Genomic DNA, 14,537 nt, shown 5'->3' with positions numbered 1-14,537 from the left:
AAAAAAAAACAAAAACAAAAAACAACACGACACATTTCTCTGGTGCATGTTTAGTACTTGATTTCCCAACAGAAATATTGGAAGCAGAAGTCATCTTTAAAGTAGTAAAAGAAAATTACTGCACACCTTACCAAGAGAATATATCTTATAGAAGCTAAGATCGAGATGTTTTGATAAGCAAAAAGTCAAGATCCTAGTAGATTAAAAAGGAATGCTCCACTTTTTCTGAGATTGCTGGCATTTATGTATGAATTCACTAAATTGCAAATGTGAGACACACACATCAAGGAACTGAGCCGTGTGAGGAAACACTGTGTCACCATGTAAACAGGTCTGTGGTCTCTAGTCCCGCTTTCCAGTGATCACAGCCCTGGCCGACATTTTGACTTGGTGCTATCCCTACACAGCCAGATCTCTCCAAGGTTTTTGATTCACAGAAACATTGTCACATATGTTATTCCTTGATGAGTTGTTTTTGTTTTTTCAAAAGAAGATTGACAGTCACCAGAAGGAAAACAATCAGAGATAGAGAAATGTAAGAAGGGTTACAAAAGCATCAGAAAAAGTCATTGAGTAAAAGCAGAATACTGTCTTAGGTGAAGTTCTCGTAAAAAGCAAAATCATTGAAATATGTATTTCATGTAAACTGACTGCCGTCAAGGTGAGTCTGACACATAGCACACTTGAAGTGGATTTTTGAAGCTGAAGTTTTTCTTTTTATTGCGATTTTAACAAAAGTTAATAAAGTTGGATTTTCATTCATTCACTATTGCACATTTTCCTCCCTACCCCCCAGTTAATTTTTTTAAACATATATTCGTTGATTGTTGCACAGGTTCCACCCCACTTTGCAGTGCACTTCTTATTCTGGATTGAAGTTGTAAATTTTTATAGGAGACCACCCATCTTCCTCCTAGGGAAGTGCCTAGAGGCTTCTAACTGCTGACCCTTGGATTAGCAGCCCTGAAGATATTTATCTTGAGGAAATGGCTATTGGGCTTTTAGTCTGACATGTCCCAGGTCTGTGGGTCAGACTTCAGGACAGAGGCTTCTCTCATAGCTGTGGAGAGTGACAGATCCAGGATGAGGCAGACTACTACTCCTGAAGAGACTGAGAGACGTAAGGTTAGCAGGCAAGGCAGGTCACTGTTTCAAGGCCAACTACTAGAGCTGCCGAGCCAACGTAAGATCCAGACAGCAAAAGCAAGTGAGCTTCAACAAATATTCATGTACAGTTTTTTCATGTAAACCACACTCAGTGAAACTCCTTTTGAATTGACTGCTCATAGCAGATGTCATCCTGGAAATGATTGCATTATGTAAAGTCCGATGAGGGAAATTAGTGTTAAATCGACATCACAAAAGAATGACTTCATCATAACTACCAACTCCAAAGAATCATAGGTAGTCAAGCTGATGTACAATCTTAACAATCATAGATACTGACTATACGTACCCTCAGTAGTAATACTAGTTATCTTTTAAATTGTGTTTAGGGCTATCATTTTATACCACAATCATGTAATTAGCGAAGGGATGAATAAAATGATGAGTGAAATTAGCAAGGTCCAGTATACAAAAATAAATTTAATCTCTTTATAATAAAACAAGAATGAAATTTGCAAAAGAAATCTGTTACATGTTCAAAAGTAGACCAAACTAATTTCTGTTGGTAGAAGTCAAGATGGGATTATCATAGGGAGTTGTTATAAGAATATTCTAAGAATGTTTATTTATCTACTGCTGGTTATGTAACCATGCTTAGTTTGAGAAAATCAGACTGCATTTATGATTTGTGTAATATTATAGTATGGCTATGTATTTTATTATATGGATAAAAATATACATCACATGGATAATGTATTTAACATACATGCATGTAAATTTATATATATATATATAGTGTTGTTGATTCCCTCAGAGTCGAGCACGACTCATAGCAACCCTGTGAACGAAATGAAGGCCTAAAGCCTTTTTATAAATATCGACATTTATTAAAGTTCATAGAGTTTCCGGAGGCATGTTGTTTAGGAAGTGGATGCCACTCCTGCTTCCAGTATATATTATACATAAAAATAAAAGTCCAACAACTCCTTTTAGTGTCCTTTAATACACTAAAAAATTATCCTAACCTGTTTTTCTCTGAAAACTTTGACGAAATAAGGCTCTTAAGCAGTACACTCAAAAATGTGGAGAAGTGAAATAACTTTTACTTTTAATGGCTTATTACTATAGAAAGAATAATAGGACTTTTTCTTCTTTTTCCCTTTTTACTAGCGAATATTAGCACCCTATACTGATTTTCACTACAGGCATAGTCCAGATACAGCTGAAGGACAGCTCAAGTAAGTACCCTTTGCACTTAATAATTTATGAGACATATGTGCATTGACATTAAAAGTTCTAGATTTGGCTAATGGCATATAGAGCTACAGAAAATAAATTTATATAGATATACTGTTTTAAGAAATTAGTCTCTATTGCTTCATTATATAATCCAGTGTAATTTTAAAACTAGGACCAACTTTTTGGAAATTTAATAGTTTAGCATTAATTTATTTTGAAAAAGTGTAAAACGTGCAGTAGTAGGACTCTAAATCGTCAATTATTTTTCTCTTTATGCTCATTTGTAGTAAGTAATGTGAAGGGACTAAATATGAAATTACATAAAAGAATAACATTCATAATCTGGAATTAAGATGATCCAGGAATCAGTAAGTTTTATTACCTGAATATGAAGCTGTTATAGTAAATATTTCATGAAGGTTTTATTTTTACTCAGATTGTTGAACAGCAGTCACTTTATTTTAATGAGTAAGGTATTTATTTAAATTCCTCAGCTAGTTTGAAACATTGTAGAAAATGTATGTGTCCTTGTTTTCGTTTTTGTCCTGAATTAAAATTAAAGGTCCCACATTTCCAATTGTATCCATCACTTTGGACTTATTATGGGCAAAGACAGACATTCTCCAGATAAGGAACTTTGAGTGAACATACAACTCATAATTGGGAGCCAGACACCATCGTTTGTGGTTTTCCTTGAGTACAAACTCAGATACTGTACCTAAGATCAGACCAGAGAGACTCATGACCCTAAAAGTTCTTCTGTTTGTCCTGTGCTCACTCATTCCACCTCTTGAACTGAGCTCTGTGGCATGGTGACATCTCCACTGTTGTCCCAGAGCTGGCAAAAGCCCTGTCTCAGGCTAGCGGCACAGAGGAGTCCTCTTTGGCAACATACGAGGGTTCATAATAACAGATGGCTTCTACTTAATAAAATGCATCAAAAGATTATTATTGTAGCATTAGTATGTTAAGAGATATTTTAGTGTTTTGATAAATGTATGTTTATACATAGAAAATACTCTACATGCTATTTGCAGTATAATTGGGTTAGATAGGGTTAAATATGAACAATATCCAGTCGTTAGAGTTAGGAAAAAATTCCACTTTAAGAATTTATGAATGCAGTGTATTTGTAATCTGGATATAATAGAGCACTTAACTTGTTTGTGCCAAGAAATTTAGAAGACACATACATGACCAGCTGATTAGAAGAGATACATACTTGTACTCCTTTCAAGGTGATATAACAAAATTACAAACATTGGCAAACAGTATCATTGGCATCATAAACAAGTAAAATTGTGCTGAAGCTTGTTCAGCAGTATATTGATGAGTGAAGTGCCAAAAATTCAAGATGAATTCAGAAGATAATGTAGAAGTTAGGAATATTGTTGCTAATGTCAGATGGATCCTGGATGAGAGCAGAGAATGCCAAAAAAGATGTTTTCCTGTGTTTTATTGATTATGCAAAAGCATTTACCAGTATGGATCATAATGAATTACGTATAACATTACAACGAATGGAAATTACAAAACAATAGTTTATACATATGCTGAACCTGTGCATAGACTAAATAAGAAGGCATTTATTTAAACAAAACTGAGTATTGGATGGTGTAAAGTCAGGATTAGTGTCTGTCAGAGTTATATCTTTTGATCATACTTACTCAGTTTATATGTTGAGCAAATAAGTATGAAGAATAACGTGGCCATAGCATTGGAGGAACACTTAATAACAGAACCTTATTTGCTGTAAAAAAGACACACTTGAAAAACTTAATGATGAAGATGAAGTTTTGCAACTTCAGTGTGGATTTTATCTCAACACCAAGAAAACAAAAGTCCTCATAATTGAACCAATAAGCAACATCATGATAAATGGAGGAAAGGTTGCTGTTGTGAAGGATTCATTTGACTAGAATCCACAGTCAGTACCCATAGAAGAAATATGCAAATAATCAAGAGAAATTTTGTTTTACAAATCTGCAGAAAACCCTTTGAAATTATTTAAAAGCAGATATACATCTACATACTTAAGATGTGCTTGAATCAAGTCACAATATGTAAGTTGCTTCATTTGCTTGGAAAAAATTGGACAAATGAGTAAAGAAGAAAAAAAAATTGTTGCCTTTGAATTTTGGTGTTGTTGAAAGTTATTAAACGTGCCATGAAATCCAGAAGAACAAATATGTCTCTGAAGAAATACAACCAGAATGATCCTTAGAAGGGAAGATGGACTTGTTACCAGGAAGGACTAGGCCCTGGAAGAGTTCATGCTTAGTAGCATAATTCCTTATCACTAGCACTAGGCCACCAGAGCTTCTTAGGAAAGTAGAGGATCAGAGAAAAAGAGAGGACGTGAGCCAAAGATTAAGTTCTGATTTCTCAGCAGAAACCGTGTGAGCAAGAGACAGTAGGGTGATATACGCAGAAAGTTGAAAGAAAACAGTTGCCAACCAGACTCTGTACCCAGCAACGCTCTCCATCAAATATAAAGTAGAAATTAGATCCTTGCAGAAAAGAAAGAACTTGAGGAATGTGTGAAAAGAAGACCAAAACTACAAGAAATTCTAAGTCGTTCACACAGAGACATCAAAGGAAAGTGGATGGACCATAATATCTAGAAACAACACAAAAAGAAACACAGCACAATGGCAATGGTAAAAACCATTGGTCTGGTAATAATCACACTTAATGTGAATGGACTAAATACACCAATTAAGGGGCGGAGGGGGGAGCAGAATGGATTAAAAAAAAAACAGGCCCTCAGTATGTTGACTACAAGAGATACATCTAAGAAATGGAGAGAAAGACAGACTCAAAGTCAAAGCTGAGGAGGAAAAAAAATAATCGAATGGCAGCCTCAAAAAAGCAGGAGTGGCAATACTAATGTTTGATAAAATAGGCTTCGCAATGAAAATCACCATAAAAGATAAGGAAGGACATTACATACTGATTAAAGGCACTATAGATCAAGAGGACATAACCTTGGTCAACATTTATGCACCAAAGGATTGTTGTTGTTATGTGTCGAGTTGCTTGCGACTCTTAGCGACCCTGTGTACAATAGCCCTAACCTCTGCTCTGTCTTGTGCCATTCACACTGTCTCTGACACACCCATCCCGAATACCCCAGTCACTGAATCAGTCCACCTCCTAGAGGGCCTTCCCCTCCTGCGCTGTCCCTCCACCCTCTCAAGCATGAAGTCCTTCTCCAAGGACCGGTCTCTCCTTACAATATGTCCAAAGTATGTTAGAGGGAGCCTCAGAATCCTTGCCTCCAAGGAGCCGCCCCATTTAACCCTCTCCGTTTAACAAACAGGATGAACCTGTTTGTTTCCTTAGCAGTCCATGGTACCCTCAGTACTCTTCTCCAGTACCACAGCTCAAAGGTATCAATTCTCCTTCTATCCTCCTTAGTCATTGCCCAAGTCTCTGATGCATAACAAGTGATTGCGAAGACCATGGCCTGTAGATCTTCAAAATATATAAAATCACAGTTAACAGAATTGAAGAAAGAAGTAGACAGAACCACAGTATTGAAAGGAGACTTCACACCACTATCACCAAAGGATAGGTCAACTCAAAAGAAACAATAAAGATGTAGAAGGTGTAAACTATACAATCAGCCAGCTGGACTTTGTGGATGTGTACAGGGTACTATACCCAACTAAAACTCAATTCACTTTCTTCTCAAGTGCACATGACACATTGTCCAGAATCAGTCATTTATTAGAACACAAACAAGCCTCAACAAATTAAAAAATGTTGAAATATACAAAATACCTTCTCAGACTACAATGCCATAAAACTAAGAATTAACCACAGGAGGGTAAAGCTTCCAGAACCACCCATGTGGAAGCTAAATAACTCTCTGTTAGAACATGATTGGGTTATAAAACAAAGAGAAATTTTTTAAAAGTTCCTTGAAACAAATAAAGATACAGCATACCAAAACCTCTGGGATTCAGATAAGGCAGACCTTGGGGCAGTTCATTTAATAGACATAAAAAAGGAAGAAAGAAGAAAAATTTAAAAAATCAAAGATCTAACTCATCACCTTCATCAAGTAGAAAAAGAACAGTAATCTCATCAATAATCTCAAGCCTCTAGAAAAAAAGAAATTATAAGGAGAAGAACTGAAATCAGTGAGATAGAAATCAGAAAAACAACTGAAACCATCAGTAAGACAAGGAGCTGGTTTTTGGTGGGTTTTTTTGTTTGTTTTGGGTTTTTTTTGAGCTGGTTTTTTGAAAGGATCAATAAAATGGCAAACTTAAAAGAGAGAAAACAGATAATTAAGAAATTATAGCAGTGCCATCACAAAAGAACTATACGACATTAAATTAATAATACCAGAAAACTATGAAAAGCTATACTCTGATAAACTAAAAAAACATGGACGAAATGGGAAAATTCCTTGATACCCTACCCAGATTGACCCAGACAGATACAGAACACTTGAACAAACCCATCACAAAAGGAGAAATTGAACAGGTCGTAAAAAACTTCCCCATCATCTAGTCCTGGACTAGATGGCTTCACAGCTGAATTCTACCAAATATTCAGAGAAGATCTATCACGAGTTCTACTTAAACTATTTCACAAAAGAGAAAAAGAACATTCCCAGGGTCATTAATGAAGCAGCTGTAACCCTAATACTAAAACGGGCCAAAGATACTACCAAGAAAGAAAACTACAAACTAATGTCTTTCATGAACATTGATGCAGAAATCCTTAATAGAACCCAAAAGCACATTAAAAAAAAAAATTCATCATGACCAAGTGGAATTCATAACAGGTATGCAAGGGTACTTCAGCATAAGAAAAAATAACATAATCTACCACATTAACAAAGCATATAACAAGAATCATCTTAACAATTGAGGCAGAAAAGGCATTTGATGAAATCCAACACCACATCCTGATTAAGATACTCAGCACAATTGGAATAGAAGGGAATTTCCTCAACATAGTGAAAAGCATATATGCAAAACAAAAAACCAGTATCTTTCTCAATGCAGAAAGACTAAAAGCATTTTTCTTGCAAACCTGGACCAGACAAGGATGCCCATCCATTCAGTATTGTATTGGAAGTACTTGCTAGGGCAGTTCAAGAGAAGGAAATAAAAAAGGCATCCCAATTGGCAAAGAGATGGTTAAACTTTCGCTAAATGCATAGGATAGTGTGCACAGAAAACCTGTTAGTGCTAGTAGACCAATTTAGAGTGGCAGAATACAAGATCAGTATACAAAAGTCAGTGGGATTCCTCTCCAGTAACAAAGAAAACACAGATTAGAAAACTAAGAAAGCAATACCATTTACAAATTGAGATACTTAGGAATAAACCTAACTAGAGCCAAAAAAGACCTTTACAAAGAAAGCTACAGAGCATTTCTATGAGACACAATAAAAGACCTAAAAAAATGAAAAGATGTTCCCTGTTCATGAATAGGAAGACTCTATAGTAAAAATGACAGTATTACCAAAAGCAATACAGATACCAAATTGATTTTTAAGAGATGGAAAAGGCAGGCAGTTCGCAAGTTTATTTAGAGAGAAAAAGAGACCTTGCATCAGCAAAGCAGTTCAGAAAAACAGGAGTGGGAGGCATAGAACTTCTTGATCTCAGAAACTACTACACAGCTGTAATAACCAAAGCAGTATGGTACTGATACAATGAGAGGAACATAGACCAATGGAATAATATCGCAAACCCAGAAATTAATCCATTTATTGAAGGTCAGCTTGTATTTGACAAGGAAACAAAACCTATCAAATGGAGAAATGAGAACCTCTCCAACAAATGGTGCTGGCAAAAGTGGATTGCTACCTGCAGAAAGCTGAAGCAGGATGCACATCTTTTACCATAAACAAAAATCAAGTCAGGGTGGATTAGAGACCTAGGGATAAAGCCCAAAACTATAAAGATCATTGTTATGCCCAATGAATTGAGAGACATATGCCTCAAGATTGCAGGTGAGGGACTTTATTAACTGTGCAGCAGGGTTCCCAGCTGTGAGGCAGGATCTCTCTCCCCTTCCCCCCACCCACCTTATAGGTCGGGAGGTTTTTATACTCTTGCTTGCTTCAGGTGCTGGGCCACTTGATTGAGCAGTCTGTGGTTGAAACACTTCAAGGGCACAGAGATACATGGACAGTATTATACTGTTGAGACATTTCAAGGGCACGAGATGCAAATGAAGTGCAAAACATCTACATTTTGGGTTATAGACAATAGTAGTTACTGTTTTGGGAAGCAGTTCAAGACAAAACTTAGAGGCTTGGCAAAAATTTTCCACACATTTTAGTTATAAAATGGAGAGAGAAAAACTGGAATCTTGCTTAGTAGGCTAAGCTTATGGTATAAAGAGGCTGACAAATACAGCCAGAAATACACAGCCAGGAGAGGCTAAAATTAATGAATGAGACCTTCTAAAGATTAAATCCCTGTGTACATGAAAATCATTTTCCAACAGAGTGAAGAGAAAAACCTACTGACTCGGGGGAAAAAACATTTGGCAATACCATTTCAGAAAAAGGTCTCGTCAACAGGGACACCGTAAGAAAAAGGTGGATAACACAATTATAAAATGGGCAAAAAACATTGAAAGACTTTTCACTGAAGATTATATTTGGATGGCCAACAAACACATAAAGAAATGCTCAAAATCACTGTCAATAAGATACAAATCAAAACCACAATGCGATAGTCTCTCACCCCAGTAGCAGTGGCAAAACAAGTAAATAATGTTGGAGAGTATGTCGAGAGATGAGAACTCCTATACATTGTTGGTGGATTTGTAAAATGGTACAACTAGTCTGAGAAGGGAGTTTGGCTATTCCTTACAAAGCTGAACATAGAAATTCCATATGACCAACCTGTTTCGCTGTGTGGAATATACCCCAAGAAAATTAGAACTGAGTCACAAATGGAGACTTGTACACCTGTGTTAATTCACCATCTCAGGAACATGGAAACAGCTCAGATGTCCAACCACAATTCAATGGATCAGGAAATTTTGGTACATTTCAACGACGGAATACTGTGTAGCATGCAGTAGCAATGATTTTGTAAATTACTACCTTATTTGAGAGACTGACTAGCATTATGCTTGCTAAGTGAACTAACTTGGTCCCATAAAGACAAACCCTGTATAAGACCATTATTGTAGAAATAAATAACTACTAAAACGTTTATGAGGATCCAAGGGGGGAAGGACAGGGTTAGGATGGGCAGAGGGATAATCATAGGGTTGCACAATTTGATGGGTAGAAGGAGGGCTGGGTAAAGGAAATGGGGAAGATTGGATGTGAAAAACAATGTATACGAACCTTGTAGGCAAACCAGTAGAAAAGAATTTTTTTAAAACAAATAAGATTCTTAATGAAATGTATTGACAGTAATTGTAACAATAACAGTGATACAATATACCAGTGAGTCTGAGGATGGGGCAGTAGTAGATGATGTTTATTATACATATGGTCATATTTTTGAAAGCAGCTTAGTGAACAATGAGTGATTTTGATGCTGTTTCAGTTTTTTCTAATAAATTAGAGAATAAATTGTTGCTAAGTTGGAGAATATATTCTCACACACTTATAAGAAATAATGGCAGTAATATTTATAAGACAGTGCACTGAAAACTTAATCACACAAATATCTCTGATTCTCACTTTCTCTTCTTGTTTTAGTTTGTACTATATTTTGAATTTGCCTCTTGCTACAAGATCTTAGGCTCTGATGGCTTTGTGGTTAAAGTGCTCAATTTTCTGTTTAAATTTGGTGATTTGAACCTCCCAGCTGCTCTACTGGAGAGAGATGTTTCAGTCGTCTTCTTTAAAGACTGTTGTTTTAGGAACTGTAGGGAAGTTCAGCTTTGTCCTGGAAGGTAGCCAAGATGTAAGAATCAACTCAGTGGCAGTGGCTTTTGTATTCATTTTGAATATGGCTTAGTATGGTATTTTACTAACTTTTCCTTTTCCTTTCTTTTTTATCTGGTTACCCACAGCTATCTTATTTGATTTCCTGTCACTGATTTTTTGTTCTTTTTCTTTCCCAGTTTTCCATATTTCTCTATTCTTGTAACCATTGAGAATTTTATTACGGAAGTGGGAAAAAAATTACACAGGAAGAAATGAGCAATTAACAGGGTAGATACGCTCTAGTTGAGGTGACTTGAATAGAGTAGAAGATTACTGTTATGTATTGAAATTGAGCAGAAACTCTACATGGAGAATGTTTAATAAGCTACAAATAGCTCTGCTGCTTAATTAATCATAAATATTTCATAGAAAGAAGCAAATGATATGAATATATACATAATTATCAGTGAAGAACATAGGTAGTAATAGGAATCTTACCTAATTATTTAATAACATTATAGTGAATGTGTATAAATGCACATTTTTAGCTTCTTAGGAATGCTTATATAAGTTTGTGGCCAACATTTTGAAGTAAAAAGAATGTGTATGGTGAAAGTGTATGGATTATGCAGTAATTTTTTTTAATGCAGAAATTTTCCTTGTTAAAGATCATCCTTATTACAGAGATGTTAATTATGTAGGCTGACATTCTCTTTAATGCCAACCAAAGGTGTTAATGAACCATTCAAAAATAGTTTTCAGTAAGTAGAGAGCATAGACCTGCAAAGGAAACAGGAGTACATAATATAAACTGTGTTGTCTGTTTTAAATTGGTAGTTATAGATAGTTGGGAGCCCTGGTGGCTTAATGTTTGGCTGACAGCTGAAAAGGCAATAGTTTGAATTCATCAGCTGCTCAGCAGGGGAAAGATATGGCACACTTACAGTCTCAGAAAGCTGATGGACTGTTACCAGGAGCTGAAACCGACTTGTGAGCATTGGATCTGTGTTTGCCTTTGGAGTAGATATGAGCCTATACTTTAATGTTCTTTTGATTTTTCTGTGAAAATATTTACACCTTAACTAATGATAGCTCTTATTCCGTTACAGTCCTAAGAGCAGCTTCAATTTTTATTTTAACATTTTATTTTTAAAAATTCTTCTTCCCTCAACCTTGCAACAGAGAAGACAGAGAAGCGCGGTTTCTAGCCAGTAAAATGGGAATCATAGCAACATTTCGTTCCTGGGCAGGTAAGGTACTCTGCACAGCTTCCATGAAGATACATAGCAAATTCCATCACTGCAGAAAGTTATCTTGTGCCTCTTCCCAACTAAGCAACCACCAGCCAACCAGCCCCTGGAAGCAACCACTGGTCTGATTATTTTATCAGTTTTGCCTATTTCAGAGCTTCATTTAAGTGGAATTATAACATTTATGTAAGACTTCCTTTTTAGTAATTTTGAGGTTCATGCCTGTTATGTATCAGTAATGTGTTCCTTTTTATTGCAACGCAGTATTCCATTGGGTGAAGGTATTCTAGTTTGTTTAGTCAAGTTTCCCATTTTGATTGATCTAAATGAAAGTGTCTGCTTAGCAGTCTGTGAGCCTTTTGAGGACATGTTCTTTCATTTTGATACTTATCGAAGTGGAATTGCTGGGTCAGGATGGGTGTATGTTTAGTTTTTTTTAAGAAACTAACTGCCAGACATTTTCCCAAAATACTTGGTCTATTTTATATTCCCATCAGCAGTGCACAAGAGTTCAGGAGACTAAATCCTGCTCACAAGCATTTGATATTTATCAGTCTTCTAAAATTTCAGTCATTCTCATGATTGTGAATGAATATGCAAATAATATTGGTAGTGGTGTATTATGTGTTAGCTTGCTGATCACAAAGGTCAGCAGTTCAAACCTACAAGGTTCTGTAGAACAATAAGGTGGTCTCCCCAGAAAGATTTATAGACTCCAAAATGTGGTGAAAGGTTACAACGAGTTAGAATTGACAGGACAGCAGAGATTTGGTTTTGGCTTGCTGCAGAGGGTCAAGGACTGCAGCCATCAATATGGATTGAGGCTCAGTGTCAAGAAGGCAAAGATTCTCACCACTGGGCCAATTGGCAGCATCAGAGTTTGAGATTGTTCACAGCTTTAGTTTGCTTGGCTCCACAGTCAACACTCTTGGCACCAGCAACCAATTAAAATTAAAAGACGTATTGTGATGGGAAAATCTGCTGTTAGGGACCTCTCCAAAGTACTGAACAGCAGTGGTGTCTCTCTGGAAACTAAGGTGCGTCTGATACAGGCCATGGTCTTTTCAATCACTTGTTATGCGATAGAGAGTTGAACAATAACTAGTGAGGATAGAAGGAGAATTGATGCCTTTGAGCTGTGGTGCTGGAGAAGAGTATTGAGGGTACCATGGACTGCTAAGAAAACAAACAGATTCAGCCTGGAGAGGTTTAAACCGGGCGGCTCCTTGGAGGCAAGGATTCTGAGGCTTCGTCTGACATACTTTGAACATGTTGTAAGGAGGGACCGGTCCTTGGAGAGGGACATCATGTTTGGGAGGGTGCAGGGAGAGCGCAGGAGAGGCAGGGCCTCTATGAGGTGGTTTGATTCAGTGACTGGGGTAATTGGGATGGATGTATTGGGGACAGTGTGATTGGCACAGGACAGAACATAGTTTAGGGCTGTTGTACATAGGGTCGCTATGAGTCACAAGTGACTCGACAAATAACAACAATAACATATATCTTCCTGACCTATGATTTTAATATATTTAGCATTATTTAATCCATTCTCTAACTTAAAAAATTTTTATTCAGGTAATTTATTTTAAAGTCTGTTGGTTATACTCTTCTGTATATATATATCATGGATTTTACAATTAGACTTTAAAGGTGAATGACAATATTTTTCATTTTAGACTGAGGAAACATTTAACAAGGGAAAGAGATTACTCTCTAATCATCTTACCAGCGAAAATCCTTAATCAGCAAATCAGGAAGCATTAGGCAGTCAGTAGGTTCATGAACTTTAATTCTCAGAGATGAAAGCAGAAATAAGGGAAGAGAAATTTAAAGGATGAAACTTGCTAATACCTATATAGTCTCTAAGGGATAATATGGAAGAATGCTTGAAATGAATTGTCAGTTATGATAATTGAATAATATAGTCTGGAAAATTATCACGTATTTTGATGTTTATGAATTGTTTGTGTACTGTGAAATTGCAGCCAACCCATAGCTGACCCTTCAGCGGGTTTTCAGAGGCAGCAAATTCCACAGGAGGAGATTCCAGAGGGCTAGTGGGTTCAAACGACGTATCTTTGCGTAGGCAGTGCAATCCCTTACCTCTGTAGCTGCTTTATTTATGAGTACCTGCTGTTGTTGATTGCCATTTAGCGACCCTATGAACAAAAGACCTGAAGCCTTTGGAAAACTATCATTTCTCAAAGAGTTACTGGAGGCATGTTGTTTAGGAAGTGGATGCCACTCCTGGTTCATGAGTACATAGCTCTCTCTCTATATTAAGATTCAACTTTGATTTTTCCTTTTAGGTATTATTAATTTATGTAAACCTGGAAATTCTGGGATACAGTCTCTAATTGGAGTTCTCTGCATACCAAATATGGAAATACGGGTAAGCAAAAAAATATTGTAATTCTGACATCCTTCACTTTATACCTGGAAAAATTACTATTTTAATAATTAGCATAAAAATTACCTTAGAGACTGCTTTTACTCACAGATTTTTAATCTGTATCAGAGCTTATAAAAAATTTGAAAATACTTGGTATTTACTTGAACTTAAGATCTGTGAATGATTTGAAATACTGCTCCCATTCACAACGATTGCTGTATTTGAAAATGGACAGTTTTTAGGTATTGTTAGCTCTGCTCAAGTGACCATACAACCAACCCTGCTCCTTCCTCCTCACAATGTTGTGTCTATAAGCTCATCTGAAATTGTGCCTCCTAATTAAATTTTATTATCCAAACAATACAGGACAGATTCTTACAATAAAAAGTTCAAGCAAATAAAGCAATACATTTGGCAAAATGTATATATACACATTATTTAGCTTTATAGCTTAATTTTTCCTGAGTTTTTAGATTTTACATGCATTTTTACATATATGAGTGATTTTGATTAAAATTTGTTAATATTTATGTTTATTAGATAAATTTAAAATTCATAAGTGTGTAAGAATTTGTATTTAACTTTTTAAAAAATTGAATATGGAGGCAAAAACCCCTACAGTTTTTCAGGTAGACCTTGCATTATTCTCAGATGTTTTTGTTTTCGGCTTTTTCCTTTCTTT

General features: G+C 36.1%; 1 protein-coding gene across 3 annotated transcripts in view; it reads left to right on the top strand.

The window, feature by feature from the left end:
- RICTOR (RPTOR independent companion of MTOR, complex 2) overlaps positions 1 to 14,537 on the top strand; it is a 177,652-nt gene that overhangs the window by 110,021 nt on the left and 53,094 nt on the right. For 2 of the 3 annotated variants that reach the window (XM_006889545.1, XM_006889544.1), the window contains exons 9-11: positions 2,278 to 2,345; positions 11,396 to 11,463; positions 13,773 to 13,855. In XM_006889545.1, the coding sequence (XP_006889607.1) occupies positions 2,278 to 2,345; positions 11,396 to 11,463; positions 13,773 to 13,855 (219 nt within the window). Of the gene's footprint in view, positions 1 to 2,277; positions 2,346 to 11,395; positions 11,464 to 13,772; positions 13,856 to 14,537 lie in introns of those variants that run through there. The other variant, XM_006889546.1, reaches the window with a different exon arrangement.

The sequence above is a fragment of the Elephantulus edwardii genome, unplaced genomic scaffold (genome assembly GCF_000299155.1).
Source record: "Elephantulus edwardii isolate Elephantulus edwardi_28Jun2011 unplaced genomic scaffold, EleEdw1.0 scaffold00079, whole genome shotgun sequence".
NCBI classification, from domain to species: domain Eukaryota; kingdom Metazoa; phylum Chordata; class Mammalia; order Macroscelidea; family Macroscelididae; genus Elephantulus; species Elephantulus edwardii.
The sequence above is the reverse complement of the archived record's forward strand: the minus strand, read 5'-3'. Positions and strand labels throughout refer to the sequence as shown.